Below are 15,544 nucleotides of genomic sequence, written 5' to 3'. Positions count from 1 at the left end.
TGATTTGGGCAACATAATTTTGTACCCACAATTTGGATTAATGGTGAAAACTGTTTTAAATCTTAAAGAAAGTTCAAATATTGACCAATAAATTATGAAAAATGATGTTTTATGTATTTATTTCTTTTTAATACTTTATTAGTTTTTAATTTAATCATCCGCCCTGTATATTTAGTTGTTACATAATTTAACGTAATCTGGGTTGCATATATTCACGTACAGAAATTGCCTCATTGAAAATAAATTGTAATTGAAGTGAAATATAATGTACTAAAATAAATATCATACATCTAAAAAACGTTCAGTATATCACCAATTAATGTGAAAAATTTGAATTTATCTATTTATATATTATTAAACTTAACTCCTGAAATTTCAGGAAAACCATTTCTCTTTCAGATTATCAATATACATTTTCCACAAAAAATGGAATAATGTCATGTTTAATTTTTATAATAAAACTGGTTCTTCATTAAGATTCCCAGTATAAATTTTATTAAAATGATTATCAATATAAGAAATATCTTTTCCCAAAAACCAACATTTATATTATCGATTTATAAGGTCTTATTTATGATAATTTCTTATGTATTAATGATAATTCTGGAATGATTTTATGATACAGCTGAATTTTAAACACAAAGCATCTGAAACCTGATTTTTCTTTTAGATTACCAATATGAGATTTTATTAAAAAAATATGTCGATTGGTATTTCCTTGTTTATTCTTTTCTCAGAGTACCATAATAATATTTAGATTATATTCAAAGAATTATAAATTTAAAGTATTGTCCTTTTCGTAGAAAGGTCTTATTTATGATATTTTTGGAAATTTTACAAATCTTCAGAAAACAACTTAACAATTTAAAGTACTTGGAAAACCAATATAATAATTTATAATGTATTAAAAATAGTTTGTTCTCCTTTTAAATAATATGTTGTCAAAGTAATTATCATCATAAAATACTGTTTTTTTTTTTCCTAGAAAACCATATTATATTATATATAATATAATTAAGACATTTTAAAAATAGTTAAATTTGTTGAGACTAAAGAAATTTGAAATGTTTATATCACAGTAAAAACTTTTTACTTATAATTAGCTCTATGAACTATTAAAAGGAAATTCGAAAGAATAAAGAAAACGAACAATAAGTTCAATCGAATCCCCGTTTGAAGATGTACGAAACACTTTTTTACAATTCAATTTACTCTTTTAAATGAAGCCCCGTTTGAAGATGAACCCGAACACTTTTTCACAATTCAATTTACTCTTCCCCTCGAACGATTTCAAATTTCAATTACAATTTTATGTCGGCCATACGATAATTGCTCCAATTTATAGTCGTGGCTAAAAAAAATGAATAAAACAACAACGTACGTAATTGTATCCGCGTTTGAGATGCAAACAACGCAACATTTAAATGGTTGTGCCGTCCGGATTAACATTTCAGAGCAAACCCGGACGTTAAATATTATCATTTACACAAGATTTGCATAACAAAATAAATTAATGTTTGTCACTAACTTCTGTAGTGTACTCTAGAAACAGTATATTTTTTCTTTAATTATAAAAAACAAGGTGTGGAATATTCAACAGTTTAATAGTCTTCGTAAAATGGCCAGAAGATGCTGGAGAAATTTAAACAACAACCAATATTACAATTTATTGCTAGATTTAAGCTTCCTAAAAGTAATAAAATATAATAGGGTACAATTATGGCCCGATGGTATGAATTTTATTATGTGGAGTGACACAATTGAAATGGTAAACGAAGAAGTTTTTAGATTTTGTTATTGAATATACACAAATGGAAAACAACAGGTAAGACTTATGCAAAACAGTTTAAACTGAAATAAATTGCTTTAATTGGAATTTTACAGGTAAGAGGTACATCCAGGATTGCATATATTGCAACTGATTTCCTCAGCAGATCACAGTTGAAGTCACTCAACTAAACTAAGTGTATCACATAGTAAACTACCAGTTTAGTATTTGGTACATATTGCAATTGATTTTCTGAGCAGTTCCCAGATCAGCTGAGCCAAGTGCATCTCACAGTGATCCTTCATCCATTAGATACATCCGAAACTGATTTATTTAGCTGCTTCCAGTTAAAGCAAATCAATCAAACCAAGCACATCTCAGCTTATCACCACTAAAAGTAACCAAAAATATGTCTTCTCATAACAACTTTGGTTACTTTTATGATGCGTCCGATTTTGAAGTGTATTGGACCAGCATCTATGTCACCAACTTTCCACCTCGATTCAACGAAGCTCAACTCTGCCGCCTCTTCGACGAGTGTGGCACCATAAAGAACGTCAGGATCTTCAAGCCCACCAAGCCTAATGCTAGGCTATATGCTTTCATTAATTTCGAGAAGAAAGCGTTCGCAGAACACGCCGTGAGGACCATGAACGGTCTTCACATGTACGAGGACAAGTACCTGTATGTAAGCCGGGCCCAGACGAGGAAGATGCGCGAGGACTTCATTAGGAAGTCGGTAAACATGGGCCTGAGTTTATATATCAAGAACTTCGATGAAAGTATAGACGAACTCTGGTTCAAGTCAAATTTCTCGAAGTTCGGTACTATAACGTGCATCAGGCTGCTAACCGAGCAAGGAAGGAGTAAGGGAGTGGCATTTGTATCATACTCAACAGAGGAAGCAGCCAATGAGGCCATTAAAGCCATGAATGGCTTTAGAATAAATAACAGACCATTATATATTTCCCATGCGGAAAGAAAAAAGGACAAGTCATGTCAGGACACACAGGGCACCACAAATTATATTGTGGTACCACCAACACCTGCACCCTTACCGCCACTAATGACCCCGTTGCTTACGGAGAATAAAGATCTTTATTACCAGGAATATGCCAATGGGATGGCATATTTTTATAAGGCGGAAGATCTAATGAATCCCCATGCTCCATCGCCCGATATGATGCAGCCTCATGTGGTGCCGCCGGATATGATGCAGTCCCAGGCATCACCTCTGATGCTACAATTCCTGGAGCCTGAGGTAATGCAGCTGCCGCCTCAGATGGTGCCACCTTATACGCATATGTCACTTCAATCACATGAGATGATGCCATTTCATATGTCACCTCCGATGGTGCAAAATGTGGAGCGACAAGAAGAGCCACGTCAAACTGTGACGAAGATATTGCGACGCACGCCACCTCAACCAACAGAAATGATGTCTACATCACCTCAACAACCCATACAGATGCCATATCAAGAGTTTAAAGAGGTGCCACCGCAACAGCCTATGCAGATGCCACCACAACAACCCATACAGATGCCACATCAAGATTTTAAAAAGGTCCCACGACAACAACTCCTACAGTTCCCACATCAAGAGTTCAAAGAGGTACCACCACAACAGCCCATGCAAATGTCACATCAAGATTTCAAAAAGGTGCCACGACAACAACCCACACAGATGTTACATCAAGAGTTCAAAGAGGTGCCACCACAACAGCCCACACAGATGCCAACTCAAAAACCCATACAGATGCCACCTCAAAAACCCATACAGATGCCATCACAACAGCCTATGCAGATGTCACATCAAGAGTTCAGAAAGATGCCACCACAACAACCCATACAGATGCCACTACAACAGCCCGCACAGACACTACCACAGCAGCCCACACAGATGCCACCACAGCAGCCCACACAGATGCCACCACAGCAGCCCACACAGATGCCACCACAGCAGCCCACACAGATGCCACCACAGCAGCCCACACAGATGCCACCACAGCAGCCCACACAGATGCCACCATAGCAGCCCACACAGATGGCACCACAACAACTGAAAAAGAAGGCACCTCAACAGTCCAAAAAAAAATCAAGTCCATAATGAGGCTGTTGTGTAGATTATTGTGGTAGAACCTTTTTGGACTGTTGGAGTGTCTTTTTAGTAGTTAATCAAGTCCATAATGAGGCTGTTGTGTAGATTATTGTGGTAGAACCTTTTTGGACTGTGGAGGTCTAACTACTATATTCCAGGACTATTAGTTGAAATATTTATTTGTAGCTCAATATGTTGGTCCCTTTATTATGTCGCAAATGAAGCTTTGTGCAACTATTAATTAGTTTGCACTTTAACTTATTTTGTACCCTTGAATTAAATAAAACTCAAGGATATATTTATCTATCTATAAATTTTGTATTTATGTAGATGAAGACATTTTTAATAAATTATAACATTGCAACAATTGCTTATTATTTAATATTTTAAGGACTGAATTAAGGATTTAAATAAATATTTTCTGAAATTATTTGGACATTGAAAAACAAGTAAGTATTCAATATCAAATTAGTTTTTAATAACCTGTTATATGTTGTATTATGAGTGGTGACTTATTTCAGGATTAATGAATATTTAAGCAAAACTAAACAATATTTTGATACTCACAGGAGCATGTGACATTTTTTACATATTTTCGGATCAATTTGTGTTTGTTATTGGAATAAACATATCACTATGTACCCATGCATTTGTGTAATGTGTTGACAAAGTATGAAGGATAGATAAGTCAAATATACCTCCATCAGCAAAAAACACCACAATGACCCTAATAATTTATGAAAAAATTCCTGCTACTTATTATAACAACAAAAACCAGAATAAGCTACTTAATCAAAAACCAATGAAAGACTTTTTTAACGAGTCCTCACTACGTGTCACCTATGCCATGTTGATTCAATTTAATGGTCGCATTATTTACGAAAATGCGATAGCGGTTAATTAGATAAGGGACGCGGTGTCATTGTTGATGTCGGTTGTAGTTCAGGCCGGTTGATAACGCAATAAATAAAATGAGTATCCTTGATGTGTGTTTCACATACTGTTCCTGTCTGTTAATTGATCATTTTGGGACAACTTTGGTGACTTTCTGTGAGTGGGAACGTGACGAATTTGGGTAAGGTTGGTGTTTTTCACAACGTGTACAGATAACATTGTTTGCACCAATATGTGACAGAAATGTAGATTCAGTGGTCCAATTTTAACAAAGCTTGGTGTTGAAATAGTGTCAATTATTGGCTTAAAAGAGGCAAGACTTTCATTTGTAAAAATTCCAACTGGATAAACCAGAGTCGAAGCCTTATCTGAAGGTTACAGAAGAAGGAAGGCTTCTTAGTATGTCAGTTTGGCTTCCCACATCATCATTAATCACTGTCAAAGATTGGAGTGGTGTAGAGAATGATAGTTTTGAACGAGGAATGGAATGAGGTTGCCTTAAGTCTATACATTGAATAGCTGGAGTTGACAGCTCAGTCATACTTTCAGGAAATTGTAATGTCCATCATCATTTGTTGCTTTGCCTTAGTATCCTTCAAAATACTGTCACATACAGATTTATTGACCAATTGAACAAAAGTGGACCTGATAAGCATGATACTTCAAAATGCAGGAAGAAATTAGATCAATGTCAAGCCCAATCAATGAGTTTCTGGATCATAGAGAAAGTCCAGATGATGAGTATACCAAATATGATAAATGAACCAAAAATCAATGACCACTGGATCTATTTATTTCTCTGAGTATATTAAAATTCATGAATGGTCAAATCTGTGCCATTTTTTACATATTTAATAATACTTGGACAGGTTTTATTTATTATTCTTTGTGGCAATTGAACCGAAAAAGAAATAAATGGCATGATTGCCCCAATATTCCTGTGAATATTGAATAAATGCGATGCGTCCTGTTATAAATCTTCCTGCTTAGCTATTTATATACAACCTGAACGATGTGTAAATACGTTTGCCCCCATTTTTGGTAATATGCACTCCGGTAAATCACAATCAGTGTCGGTGGTGTAATAAATTATCATGAATGCCCCAAAATAACCACGATTTATATCATTTACACATGAATTGATGCACTGAAAAATTTAATACTTAAATTAATTAATATGATCAAATAATTTTGAATAAAACAGTTCTGCCCCTGAAATAAACTTCTTTTGTCAAGAAAATAAGGGATTCAATGAAACTTATAGATTTTATAGAACTTACAGAACTTACAGTACTTATAGGACTTATACAACATATAGAACTTATAGAACTGCTTATAGAACTTACTTATAGTACTAACAAAGCTTATAGAGCTTGTGGAACTTACAGACCTTGTAGAACTTGTAAAACTTATATAATTTATAATATTTTGTAGAATTTAGAGGACATAATTAAATGAAGTAAAGTTTTTTGTCAAGAAGATTGAACGAGCCCTGAAAATTATCAATTAAATTCCAACTAAAAATAAACGTTTCACCTCCCATTTATCGCTCCCGTGAAAATTAAATAAATAGCGTGAATTTCTCCGATAAGTCGGGCATGAGATTGAGCATTCTCACCCCCGTAACAAAATAAACGAGCTTATAATGTAAGACTAACACCTCCCGCCCGCCGTCAACTGGCATCGCGGCGCCCCCCTTTGACGTCGCACAACTAAACGCCGGAATCATATTAATAAGTCATTCCGGGAACGCTTTGCCATGCAGAAATATTCGAAAATTTACATGAATCGCCGCCAAAATTGCAACTTCGTTACGTTCTTAAGTCTCACGTTTTATTTTGTTGGTGGAAGTTTGTTGATTTTTTTTTTCCGGCGTGCCGAAGTAAAATAAAAGTATCGAGACGGGAACGGAGAAGTTTTTAAATTAGATTTTAAATGACGCAACTAAATGGTGTTTATTAAGGGTAAGAATCAACTGTCTGAAGTGCTCGTTACATTAGTCAATAAGCCTGAAATGAACTTCTTGGTCGGATGATGGAAAAAAAGGAACTTGTGCCTGAGGTCGATAACCAATTCGGTATTCAAGTAAGAAAACACCGGATATTCTAATTAAAGTAAACAATTTACTCTTAAAGTACCTTTTAATATTAAAGAATTTCTGATATTTATTTAAATTTATTCGTTATATAAGTTCTGTAAGTGCTGTAAGATCTGTAAGTTCTGTAAGATCTGTAAGTTCTGTAAGGTCTGTAAGTTCTGTAAGATCTGTAAGTTTTGTAAGACCTGTAAGTTCTGTAAGATCTGTAAGTTTTGTAAGATCTGTAAGTTTTGTAAGTTCTATAAATACTGTAAGTACTGTAAATAGAAATAGAACTTATAAAACTAGTTTTTACAGAAGCTTTTAGAGCTTTAATAATTTGTATTTTGGGGATTATTAACTTTGGAATATAAGTTTTCAAAACAATAATATTGTGGGGGTTATTAAAGTAGCATTGTGCAAGTTAATGACATTTTAGCACCCTAATCCCAAACACTACGTGTAATATTCATAACACCCCCGCTTTAGAGAATTCTTATCACCATTTCCGCTAAAAAATAAACAGCAACGCCTCAGATAAATTTCAATCATCCACCCGAAAACTCCATATCCCCCCCAAGAACTGCAATTTCCCCTTTTTACATTCAATAAACGCCACTAATAACTTTGTGCACCCTTTCCCGCCGCGACTTACGCAAAGTTTATGCGTGCACCCGCGTGTTTATATTAAAGTCTGACTGTCATTTCGCCGTTTTTACGATGGACATAAAGAGACGTGTTTGTTCAGGTTGTGTTTGTGGTACATGCTTGCCGTGCGGTGTGTTTACCACTGTTTTATTGGGGAAAATCAAAACTGCCGTTTTTATGGGTGTGTAATATTAAAGTGCCGGGCCGGGTTCTACATTTTAATGGACAGATTGTCGATTTTGTAGTTGTTGTCGAAGCTTTTTTTTGCATTTGTATTGTCCGCAATCCTGTTTTTATTATTGTAAATGTTAATAAAAGCGGTATTTACGTTCGACTGTCAGATTTTATTGATGTTTTGAGATAATGGAAGGTGGTAAATGATTGAAAACTATGTGTTAGACCTCCACAAAGACCCTGACACTCATTGGCTCACCCTGAGGTGCTCAATTTTGTCCTTACTTTACTTGATACTGAAGACCCTCCAAGGTTTGTGGAGGAAGATCTGAATTTGGAAGTCTTCTGACGTCCCACTTGTGTTCAGTTGGTGATAAGTGTGGAGATCTTGCCATCTATGGCAACAAATTTACTTAGAAATGTAGGAAATACTCTAAAGTAACACTCCTAATACGTTGGAAATGATCCTGTTTTAAAACTGGATGAACAACCATCATTTTTGGCCAAACAAAATCTAGATTCATCTCTGAAGATGTCCTAATTCCATTAAACATCTCAAAGCTGTACTTCTCTATACCATTCAAATCTTTGGTTGTTTCAATATTAGAAAAAACAGAGGCTGGAGATAGATACAACTATAAATTCTTCGTATAGTAACAAGTCTTCCTTCTTCTGTAATCCACTGGTTGACAACTACAGTGGAGGTCACAAGGTTGTCTCCTAAAGCTAAACTTCTAAGGCATCTACAGCTCTATGTCTTCCTGAACCTCTTTCTGTCACTGAGTATCAAAAATTATAATTAAATTTTATGAAATGTATCCTGTTAATGAACGTCTTGTTATAAAAGATAAACCCAATTTTATTATTAAAATCTAAAAGCTTCAGTTAAAGTTCAAACATCCATTGTGATTAAAATTAACCATAAACTCCCACCGCAACAATTTCGTGTATTTTCTCAGAAAACATCCTAATAATTAATAATTCATCAGGCCCAAGTTCAAGAGACGTGGATTCCACGAACTCGAGTAATTATCTGCCAGTGGATTAACTGTATCCAGTTACACACAGAGGAAAGAGACGAAATTTAGCACATCAAGGATCTGTAACGAAGCTGGAACGCTTTGAAATTATTTTAAAGGATTTCAAACAGATTAACTCTTTTGTGGTAACTCTAGATGTGCTTAGGCTTCATAAAGTGAAGCTTTTATTCCAACCTTTTGTAGAGTGTGTTAAAATTAATAAAAACAATAAAGGAATTCATTGAACACATTTATTTTAAATAAGAAGTTACACTTTAATTACAACAACGACCTTTTGATTTAAGCACTTTAATTTGGTTCAAATTCACTTTGTGAGCACCATACCATACCATGTTTTTTTATTATTTTGAGAAGCATATTTTCTTTAAAAATTTGTGTAAATAATGAGGATAATAATGGAAAAAATGTGTTAACAGTGGAAACATTCATTTTAAATAAAGAGGTGCCCTTTAAGTGGAAAAATCAGTGGCACCTTCAGGTTTGGGGTTTTTAATTTTCTCCAAGTGGTTCCTGGAAGTGTCATAAAGAGTACAACATAACTTCTTTATATTAGTGAGGTGTTTGAATAATGCCAAATGTACTTTTCTATCGATTTCGTCTATGGCCCGTTGATAAGCAGCTATGTTTGGGTAACTAAACATGTCTTCCACGATTTTTCCTGAAAACAACAATCAAGATGTAAACTCTGTAAATATTTTCTTAAGATTAATATACTCACCTCTGTCTCCAAAATAGTTTAAGCACCTGTTGAAAAGTTTGAAGCGGGTTGTCACAATTTGCTGAGCACCTGTCATCACATCAGATTCGATGACATTATCAGCAGTACTTTGGCATGTTATCTTAACTGATTGGAACGACATCCAGGTTACAAGCTAAAGCGTTTAATTAACTTATAAATGAATAAAAAATAATAGAATTAACCTTACCAAATTGCAACCCTCGGTAAGTTGCAAAAGAAAAGGTTTAATGACGTCCATTATTTGCGTCAGTTGACTGTTTTTTGTAACCAAATCTCCTGGTGTTGGAACGCTGTTATCTTTAGGTGTTTGGAACTGTGGATTAGTTAAGAGTTCTTCTAGTTCTATAATGAACGTTGGCAGTTCATTAATGATGAAGTTTTCTGACTGTTCTTTTACAGTATTTTTATATTCCTCAAACTGAAGGCAAAAATCATTGAACCTTTAGTATATAATGTGGAAAATATGGGTTATTACCTTAAGTTTGGTCATCAAGTAGTGGTCATCTACATCCATTGTGCTTTTGAAGTGACTCGAATACTTTTTTTGTTTACACTTGTCAAACTAAAATTAACAATTGACTGTTGTGAAAACTGAGCTTCAAACAGCACTAGATTCCAACAGTCAAATAATATTTAATCAATATAACCTTGATTGTCATAGATGACTGGCCCAAATGGATCCATTTCATCAAATGACCTCCGAAGGAAGGACATCTTAAATTTTAACAGTTAAACAACAGTTTAAGAACATAAAATTTTAATATTGTTAGTTAGACATGAAATTGATGATTAGATGACCTAAAAATTTCATTTTAAACAACTTTAATATGAATTATTGGTGGCATCTTCCGGTTTGGGCTTCTTAATCTTGTCCAAGTTCTTCTTGGAACTGTCGTAAAGGGCACTGCACAAATTTCTGATCTCGAAAAGGTGTTTGGACAATGCCAGATACATTTTTTCATCCATTTCATCTATGGCCACTGGATAGTCACCTATTTCTGGGTACTCAAGCATCTCCTCGATGAGTTCTCCTAAAACCAATGGTCAAGGATTGAACTCTGTTGATTTAATTATGTTTTACCTCTGTCTTCGAAATAGTATAGGTACCTATTGAAAAGTTTGGAACGTTTTAAGAGGATTTGATGGGCATTTTCCACCACTTCTGATTTGATTATGTTGTATGTTTTACGTCCACTTGCTACTTTAACTGATTGGAATGACATCCATGTTATGAGCTATGATTTAATTAATTAATCAATTAATTGATAATAAATGTTGGAATAACCTTACCAAATTACAACCTTCCTCAATTTTAAAGAGGTAAGGTTTAATGACGTCCATCATTCCTGTAACGTGACTGTTTTTGGGAACAAAGTCTATTTGTTGACTTGTTTGAGACGTCTGGTCTTCTCTTGGTGTTGGAACGCTGTAATCTTGATGTACATCAGTGAAGCAGCGTGCTTGGAATTGTGGCTTCTTTAAGACTTCTTCTATTTCCATGATGAAGGTTGGCAGTTCATTAATGACGAAGTTTTCGGTACGTTCTTGTATCTGTTTTTTATATTCCTCATACTGGGCACATAAAACATCAACTCTTTAGTACTTTATAGTGGAAAGGGGCTTAATTACCTTGAGTTTAGCCTGGGCATTCTGGTCACCTTCATTCATTGTGGCTTAAATTCATCAAATACATTTAATTTTTAGGTTACACTTGACAAATTGAACTTAACCATTGACAGTTGTAACAATTATCACAGTTCTTTTTGGTCAATCAATTGTCTTTCAGAAATCATCAATGGAAGGACATTTGGTCACCTTTGATGGTCATTTTGTTACAACAGTTAAACAACAGTTAATTCCCAACAACAGTTTATTAACATTTTAATTTTGTTGGAGACACAAGAAAATGATGATCAGTATAAAAGTTGATTGTCATTAGATGACCTAGATTCTTTTATTTTGTCCAGGGCCTCCAGGTGGAAATACTTCTTGTCCTCTATTTCTTTTAATAGTCACCTTTGATGGTAAATTTGTTACAACCAATCTAAACATCATTTACATACAAACAATTTTGAAAAATTCTAACAAAAAACACTTTAACACAGAATTTTAGTACTATGGAGGCAATAAAATGATGATCAGTATAAAAATTGGTTGTCATTAGATGTCCTGGGCTTTTTTAGCTTGTCCAGATTCTTCCTGATTAAATCATGAAGGAATGTATACTTGTTCCTGATTTTCTCCAGTATGAGACTCAGTTGGAAGTACTCCTTCTCGTCCATTTCATCAATTGACTTCCTATAGTCAATGATGGCGGGATATTTGATCACCTTTGACACCAATTTTGCTACAACCCAAAAAATATCAGGCAAACCATACGAATCAATTATATACTCGTACCTCTGCCTGAGTAGTACCGAGAAAAGCGACTGTAGTAGCCACAAGCATCGTCGTGGACGGAAATCACATCAGACAAAACGTTTTCCTGGATTTCAACGCCGAAGTTGTTCCCGTCCTCGATCCTGGGAATCATCAAGTTGATCCAAATGGCCATCTGTCAAAAAATTAATAAATTAAACCCTTTGGGGCTAACATAGAAGTTCGGTACCAAATTGGAGTCGTAAATTAGTTTGATGACGTGGGGCTTGATGGTCTGAATTAGTTCCTCCACGTTCCTGTTGCAGGGCAGGTTTACTTTAAGGGGCGTCCTTTTGGTCTTGCATTCACCGGAGCTCTTGTCGTCCTGTTGGTCTTCCTCTATGGCGGGGAGGTTCAAGGGTTGACATATGTCACTGGCGGTCTTGACTTGGAGGTTCAACGCCAACAAGGTTGAGTTCAGCTGCTGTATTGTTGTGGGGAACTCGTTCAAGACCAAGTTTTCGGCCTTTTGGAGCAGCTTGTCTCGGTGTTCAGTATACTGAAGAAGGAAATGATGGGTTAAAGGGTATAAAAGGGTGACGTTTACCTTTAATATGTTGTCTGCTTGTGTTTGGGGGCTTGTGGCACAAACGACAGTCTTTTCGTCACTCATGATTTTTGTCTATAATATTTAACTTTAGATAAAACTTAAATTTGAAGCATAACTTGAAAGTTTGAAGCTTTGGCTGCCCCGTTTCCTAGACTACCAACATCATTAATTGATCCAAGCAAGTCAAGTAACAAAACGAGTTATCCAGGTCTAAAAACTTTGTACAACTGATGTATATTCATTCATAAATATTAAACACAGATAAATAGACATCCTTCATTAAATAAAGGGAACGTCATCTTACTTTATGAATATGTAACACTTAGAAGAAAGAGATGCTAACGAAAAGTAACGAAATTTCCATTTTTATTTTCGCCTCCACCATCGAAATGCTAATGTTATCTGTCGTTTATTGCAACTTGCATCATTACCGAAACATTCAATTTTACAACCCTGGAAGGAAAATAACGAGTTTGTGTCGGGTCGTTTTTTTTTAACTTGACACGTGTTCGGGATTTAATAATACTCACCGATTTAATAAATGCTCTGGAAAATGTTTTTCTCGCTCTGTTTTATTAACTTTGTTACTTAAACTGAGCATTGTTTGTTTTACTCAAATTAATAAATAATAGTTCATTACTGTAATTTGTTTTAAAGGAATAAATAAACGTTGTGAAAAGTATCAGTAATAATCTGGTAAATAAAGTGGGGAAAGAACCGTACATGTGAGACTCGAATCTCGTTTAAAATTTAGTTTTAAGAGGTGGATTTTATCCGTCGAGATGTTTTAAGCTAATTAGGAACTCGTGCCAAGTTCATAATTAATATTACACATTGTCGTTCCGCATAGTGGATGTAAGTATGTGAAAATGGAACTTTCAAAATTTTAAGATTATCTTTATGAATGAATACATTGTTAGAATCACGAATATTTAAAATTTCTTTGGTTTTTGTATTACTTTCTATTTTTTTAATTGTTGTTCATGAGATATACATTACTTACATAAAATTCTTGTATATTTGTTTTGTACATTTTATAAACTTCAAAAATGTTTGAAGTATATATACTATTTTTTTAATTCTTGTTCATAAGATATACAATATTTACATAAAATTCTTGTATATTTGTTTTGTACCTTTTATAAACTTCAAATATATTTGAAGTATATATACTGTACAATTTTTGTCTATTTTAATATAAATATAAATATTAATATTCAATTTTTGATATATGTTTAACTTTTATATATATCTTGATTTTTTATTTATATATTCTTAAAATTATACAATAATTTATATTATTGCATATAATTTATGCATAATAATATATGGTTTATGTATATATTACTTGATTTTTATGTTATATTTGTTTAAAGTTCTGCATAAAATATTTAAAATTTATTTAGTTTTTTGAAGTTTTTTATAATTTTTATCTAATTTAATATTTATATAGTCATTTAAATTGTTGTATAAAATTGATGACTCAAAAATAAATTAATTGTATATATTAAATTATAATCATAATTCTTTCTTCCAAATATAAATATTTATATACAATTTTAATATACAATTCTTTTATTTATGTTTGTTTAAATTTTAACATAAAATATTTGAAATTTATGTTTAGTTCTTTGTATCGCTTAATAAATTTTATAGCTTACATCTAATTTATTATTAATACAGTGATTTAAATTGTTGTATAAAATTTATAACTCAAAAATCATTTAATTGTATATATTAAATTATAATCGCAATTCATTCTTCTAAATATAAATACTTATATACAATTTTAATATATAATTTTTGACAAATAGTTAGTTTATGTATATATTTATTGATATTTATTTATGTTTGTTTAAAATTCTATATAAAATATATAAAATTTATGTTGTTCTCTGCATTTCTTAATAAATTTGTTAATTTTATATGTTTATTTAAAGTTCTGTATAAAATTTATGTTTAAGTTAAATTGTTATACAAAATTTATGATTCAAAAATCATTTAATTATAAAATTAAATTACAATCACTATTAATACTTCTAAATATAAACATTTTCATATATTTTTAACACTCATATTAATATTTATACACAATTTTAACATAAAATTCTTGTTTTTATATATGTGTATAGATTTTTTATAAATAATTTCTTTTTCATATATTTGCATTTATTTGATGTTATACATTATTTTCAGTATTTTAATATTCATTTTCTTAATTAATATTTACATGCAATTTATTATTAACTGAATAATTTATACATTTGCTTATATATTTTAGTTTTAATATGGCATATGTTCGAAATTATTAATAATGGATATTTAAGCAAAAATTAAATAATTTAAATGCTAATTTATATTGTACATTTGCACTGAAATATACAATAAACGTTATTTTAATTTAAAACCGTTTTACCTTTGTAATTTATATAAAATTATTGCCTGTTTATTTAGGGCAAATTCGTAGAATTTTAAATGCATTAATGTTAATTTACATTACATAAAATAATTAATAGATAATGACGTTCGTATTTTTATTAATATTTAATTGAATACTCTTTAATTTGAATAATTAAAATAATTTAAATTACCTACATTATATGAACAGTTACATTAATTTACCAAAACAGGCTTTTATGAAAAGAAAAATTTGAATTAATTGTGTAAAAATGTTTAAAATAGAACAAAAACCCAATTCATAATTAAAACAAACGTCGAGTGACAATTAAATCGACATCAACGAATGATACTCGAAAATGCTAATCGGCCTGTCAGGCTGAAAAACAAACGTTTTTCAGCGATCAACTAAAACCCATCGGGGTGTAACACACACCCCATTACCAGACGCGGGCCCTTAAACCGTATTTAAAAGGTCCCGTCTCGGATCCGGGGCCATTGTTTTCGAGACGTTAATTGTTCTGTTAAGATAATGAGCGGATCGGATCGATGAACGGATTTCAAACCGGATTGAATTGAATTCCACGGCGTCTCCGATCGACGCTTCTGTCACTCTAATAAACTTAATTAATAAGTGGATCTCGGTGTCTGTGTTTCATTGTGCTGTTTGCGTCACGGCCATCAAATCGTTTCGTTGTCTGTTTTCTAAGGGATGTTTTACGTTTTTATTGTTCTGTTGAT

At 32.7% G+C, this 15,544-nt stretch overlaps 3 protein-coding genes across 4 annotated transcripts; 1 reads left to right on the top strand and 2 right to left on the bottom strand.

The window, feature by feature from the left end:
* The first annotated feature begins 1,592 nt into the window (after positions 1-1,592).
* On the top strand, positions 1,593-4,222 carry LOC109606258 (RNA-binding protein 33-like). 2 transcript variants are annotated; one of them, XM_049962892.1, is made up of 3 exons: positions 1,593-1,825; positions 1,885-3,260; positions 3,381-4,222. In XM_049962892.1, exons 2-3 carry the CDS (start codon positions 2,178-2,180, stop codon positions 3,798-3,800), a joined length of 1,503 nt encoding a protein of 500 aa, XP_049818849.1. In that variant the 5' UTR covers positions 1,593-1,825; positions 1,885-2,177; the 3' UTR covers positions 3,801-4,222. The 2 variants fall into 2 exon arrangements, with proteins under 2 accessions (XP_049818849.1, XP_049818848.1); XM_049962891.1 differs by having other exon boundaries at positions 1,885-4,222.
* Positions 4,223-8,915: 4,693 nt separating this feature from the next.
* Positions 8,916-9,978, bottom strand: LOC126264675 (uncharacterized). Its single transcript, XM_049963481.1, has 4 exons — positions 9,914-9,978; positions 9,626-9,856; positions 9,418-9,571; positions 8,916-9,357 (listed from the first exon to the last, which is right to left on the bottom strand). The coding sequence occupies exons 1-4, from the start codon at positions 9,950-9,952 to the stop codon at positions 9,149-9,151; spliced, it is 633 nt and encodes a 210-aa protein (XP_049819438.1). The 5' UTR covers positions 9,953-9,978; the 3' UTR covers positions 8,916-9,148.
* Positions 9,979-10,178: 200 nt separating this feature from the next.
* Positions 10,179-12,550, bottom strand: LOC109606257 (proteasome activator complex subunit 3). The gene is made up of 7 exons (XM_020022819.2): positions 12,404-12,550; positions 12,047-12,355; positions 11,839-11,992; positions 11,068-11,785; positions 10,729-11,010; positions 10,520-10,673; positions 10,179-10,469 (listed from the first exon to the last, which is right to left on the bottom strand). Exons 1-4 carry the CDS (start codon positions 12,467-12,469, stop codon positions 11,577-11,579), a joined length of 738 nt encoding a protein of 245 aa, XP_019878378.2. The 5' UTR covers positions 12,470-12,550; the 3' UTR covers positions 10,179-10,469; positions 10,520-10,673; positions 10,729-11,010; positions 11,068-11,576.
* Positions 12,551-15,544: the final 2,994 nt, after the last annotated feature.

The sequence above is a fragment of the Aethina tumida genome, chromosome 2 (assembly GCF_024364675.1).
Source record: "Aethina tumida isolate Nest 87 chromosome 2, icAetTumi1.1, whole genome shotgun sequence".
Taxonomy (NCBI): Eukaryota; Metazoa; Arthropoda; class Insecta; order Coleoptera; family Nitidulidae; genus Aethina; species Aethina tumida.
The sequence above is the reverse complement of the archived record's forward strand: the minus strand, read 5'-3'. Positions and strand labels throughout refer to the sequence as shown.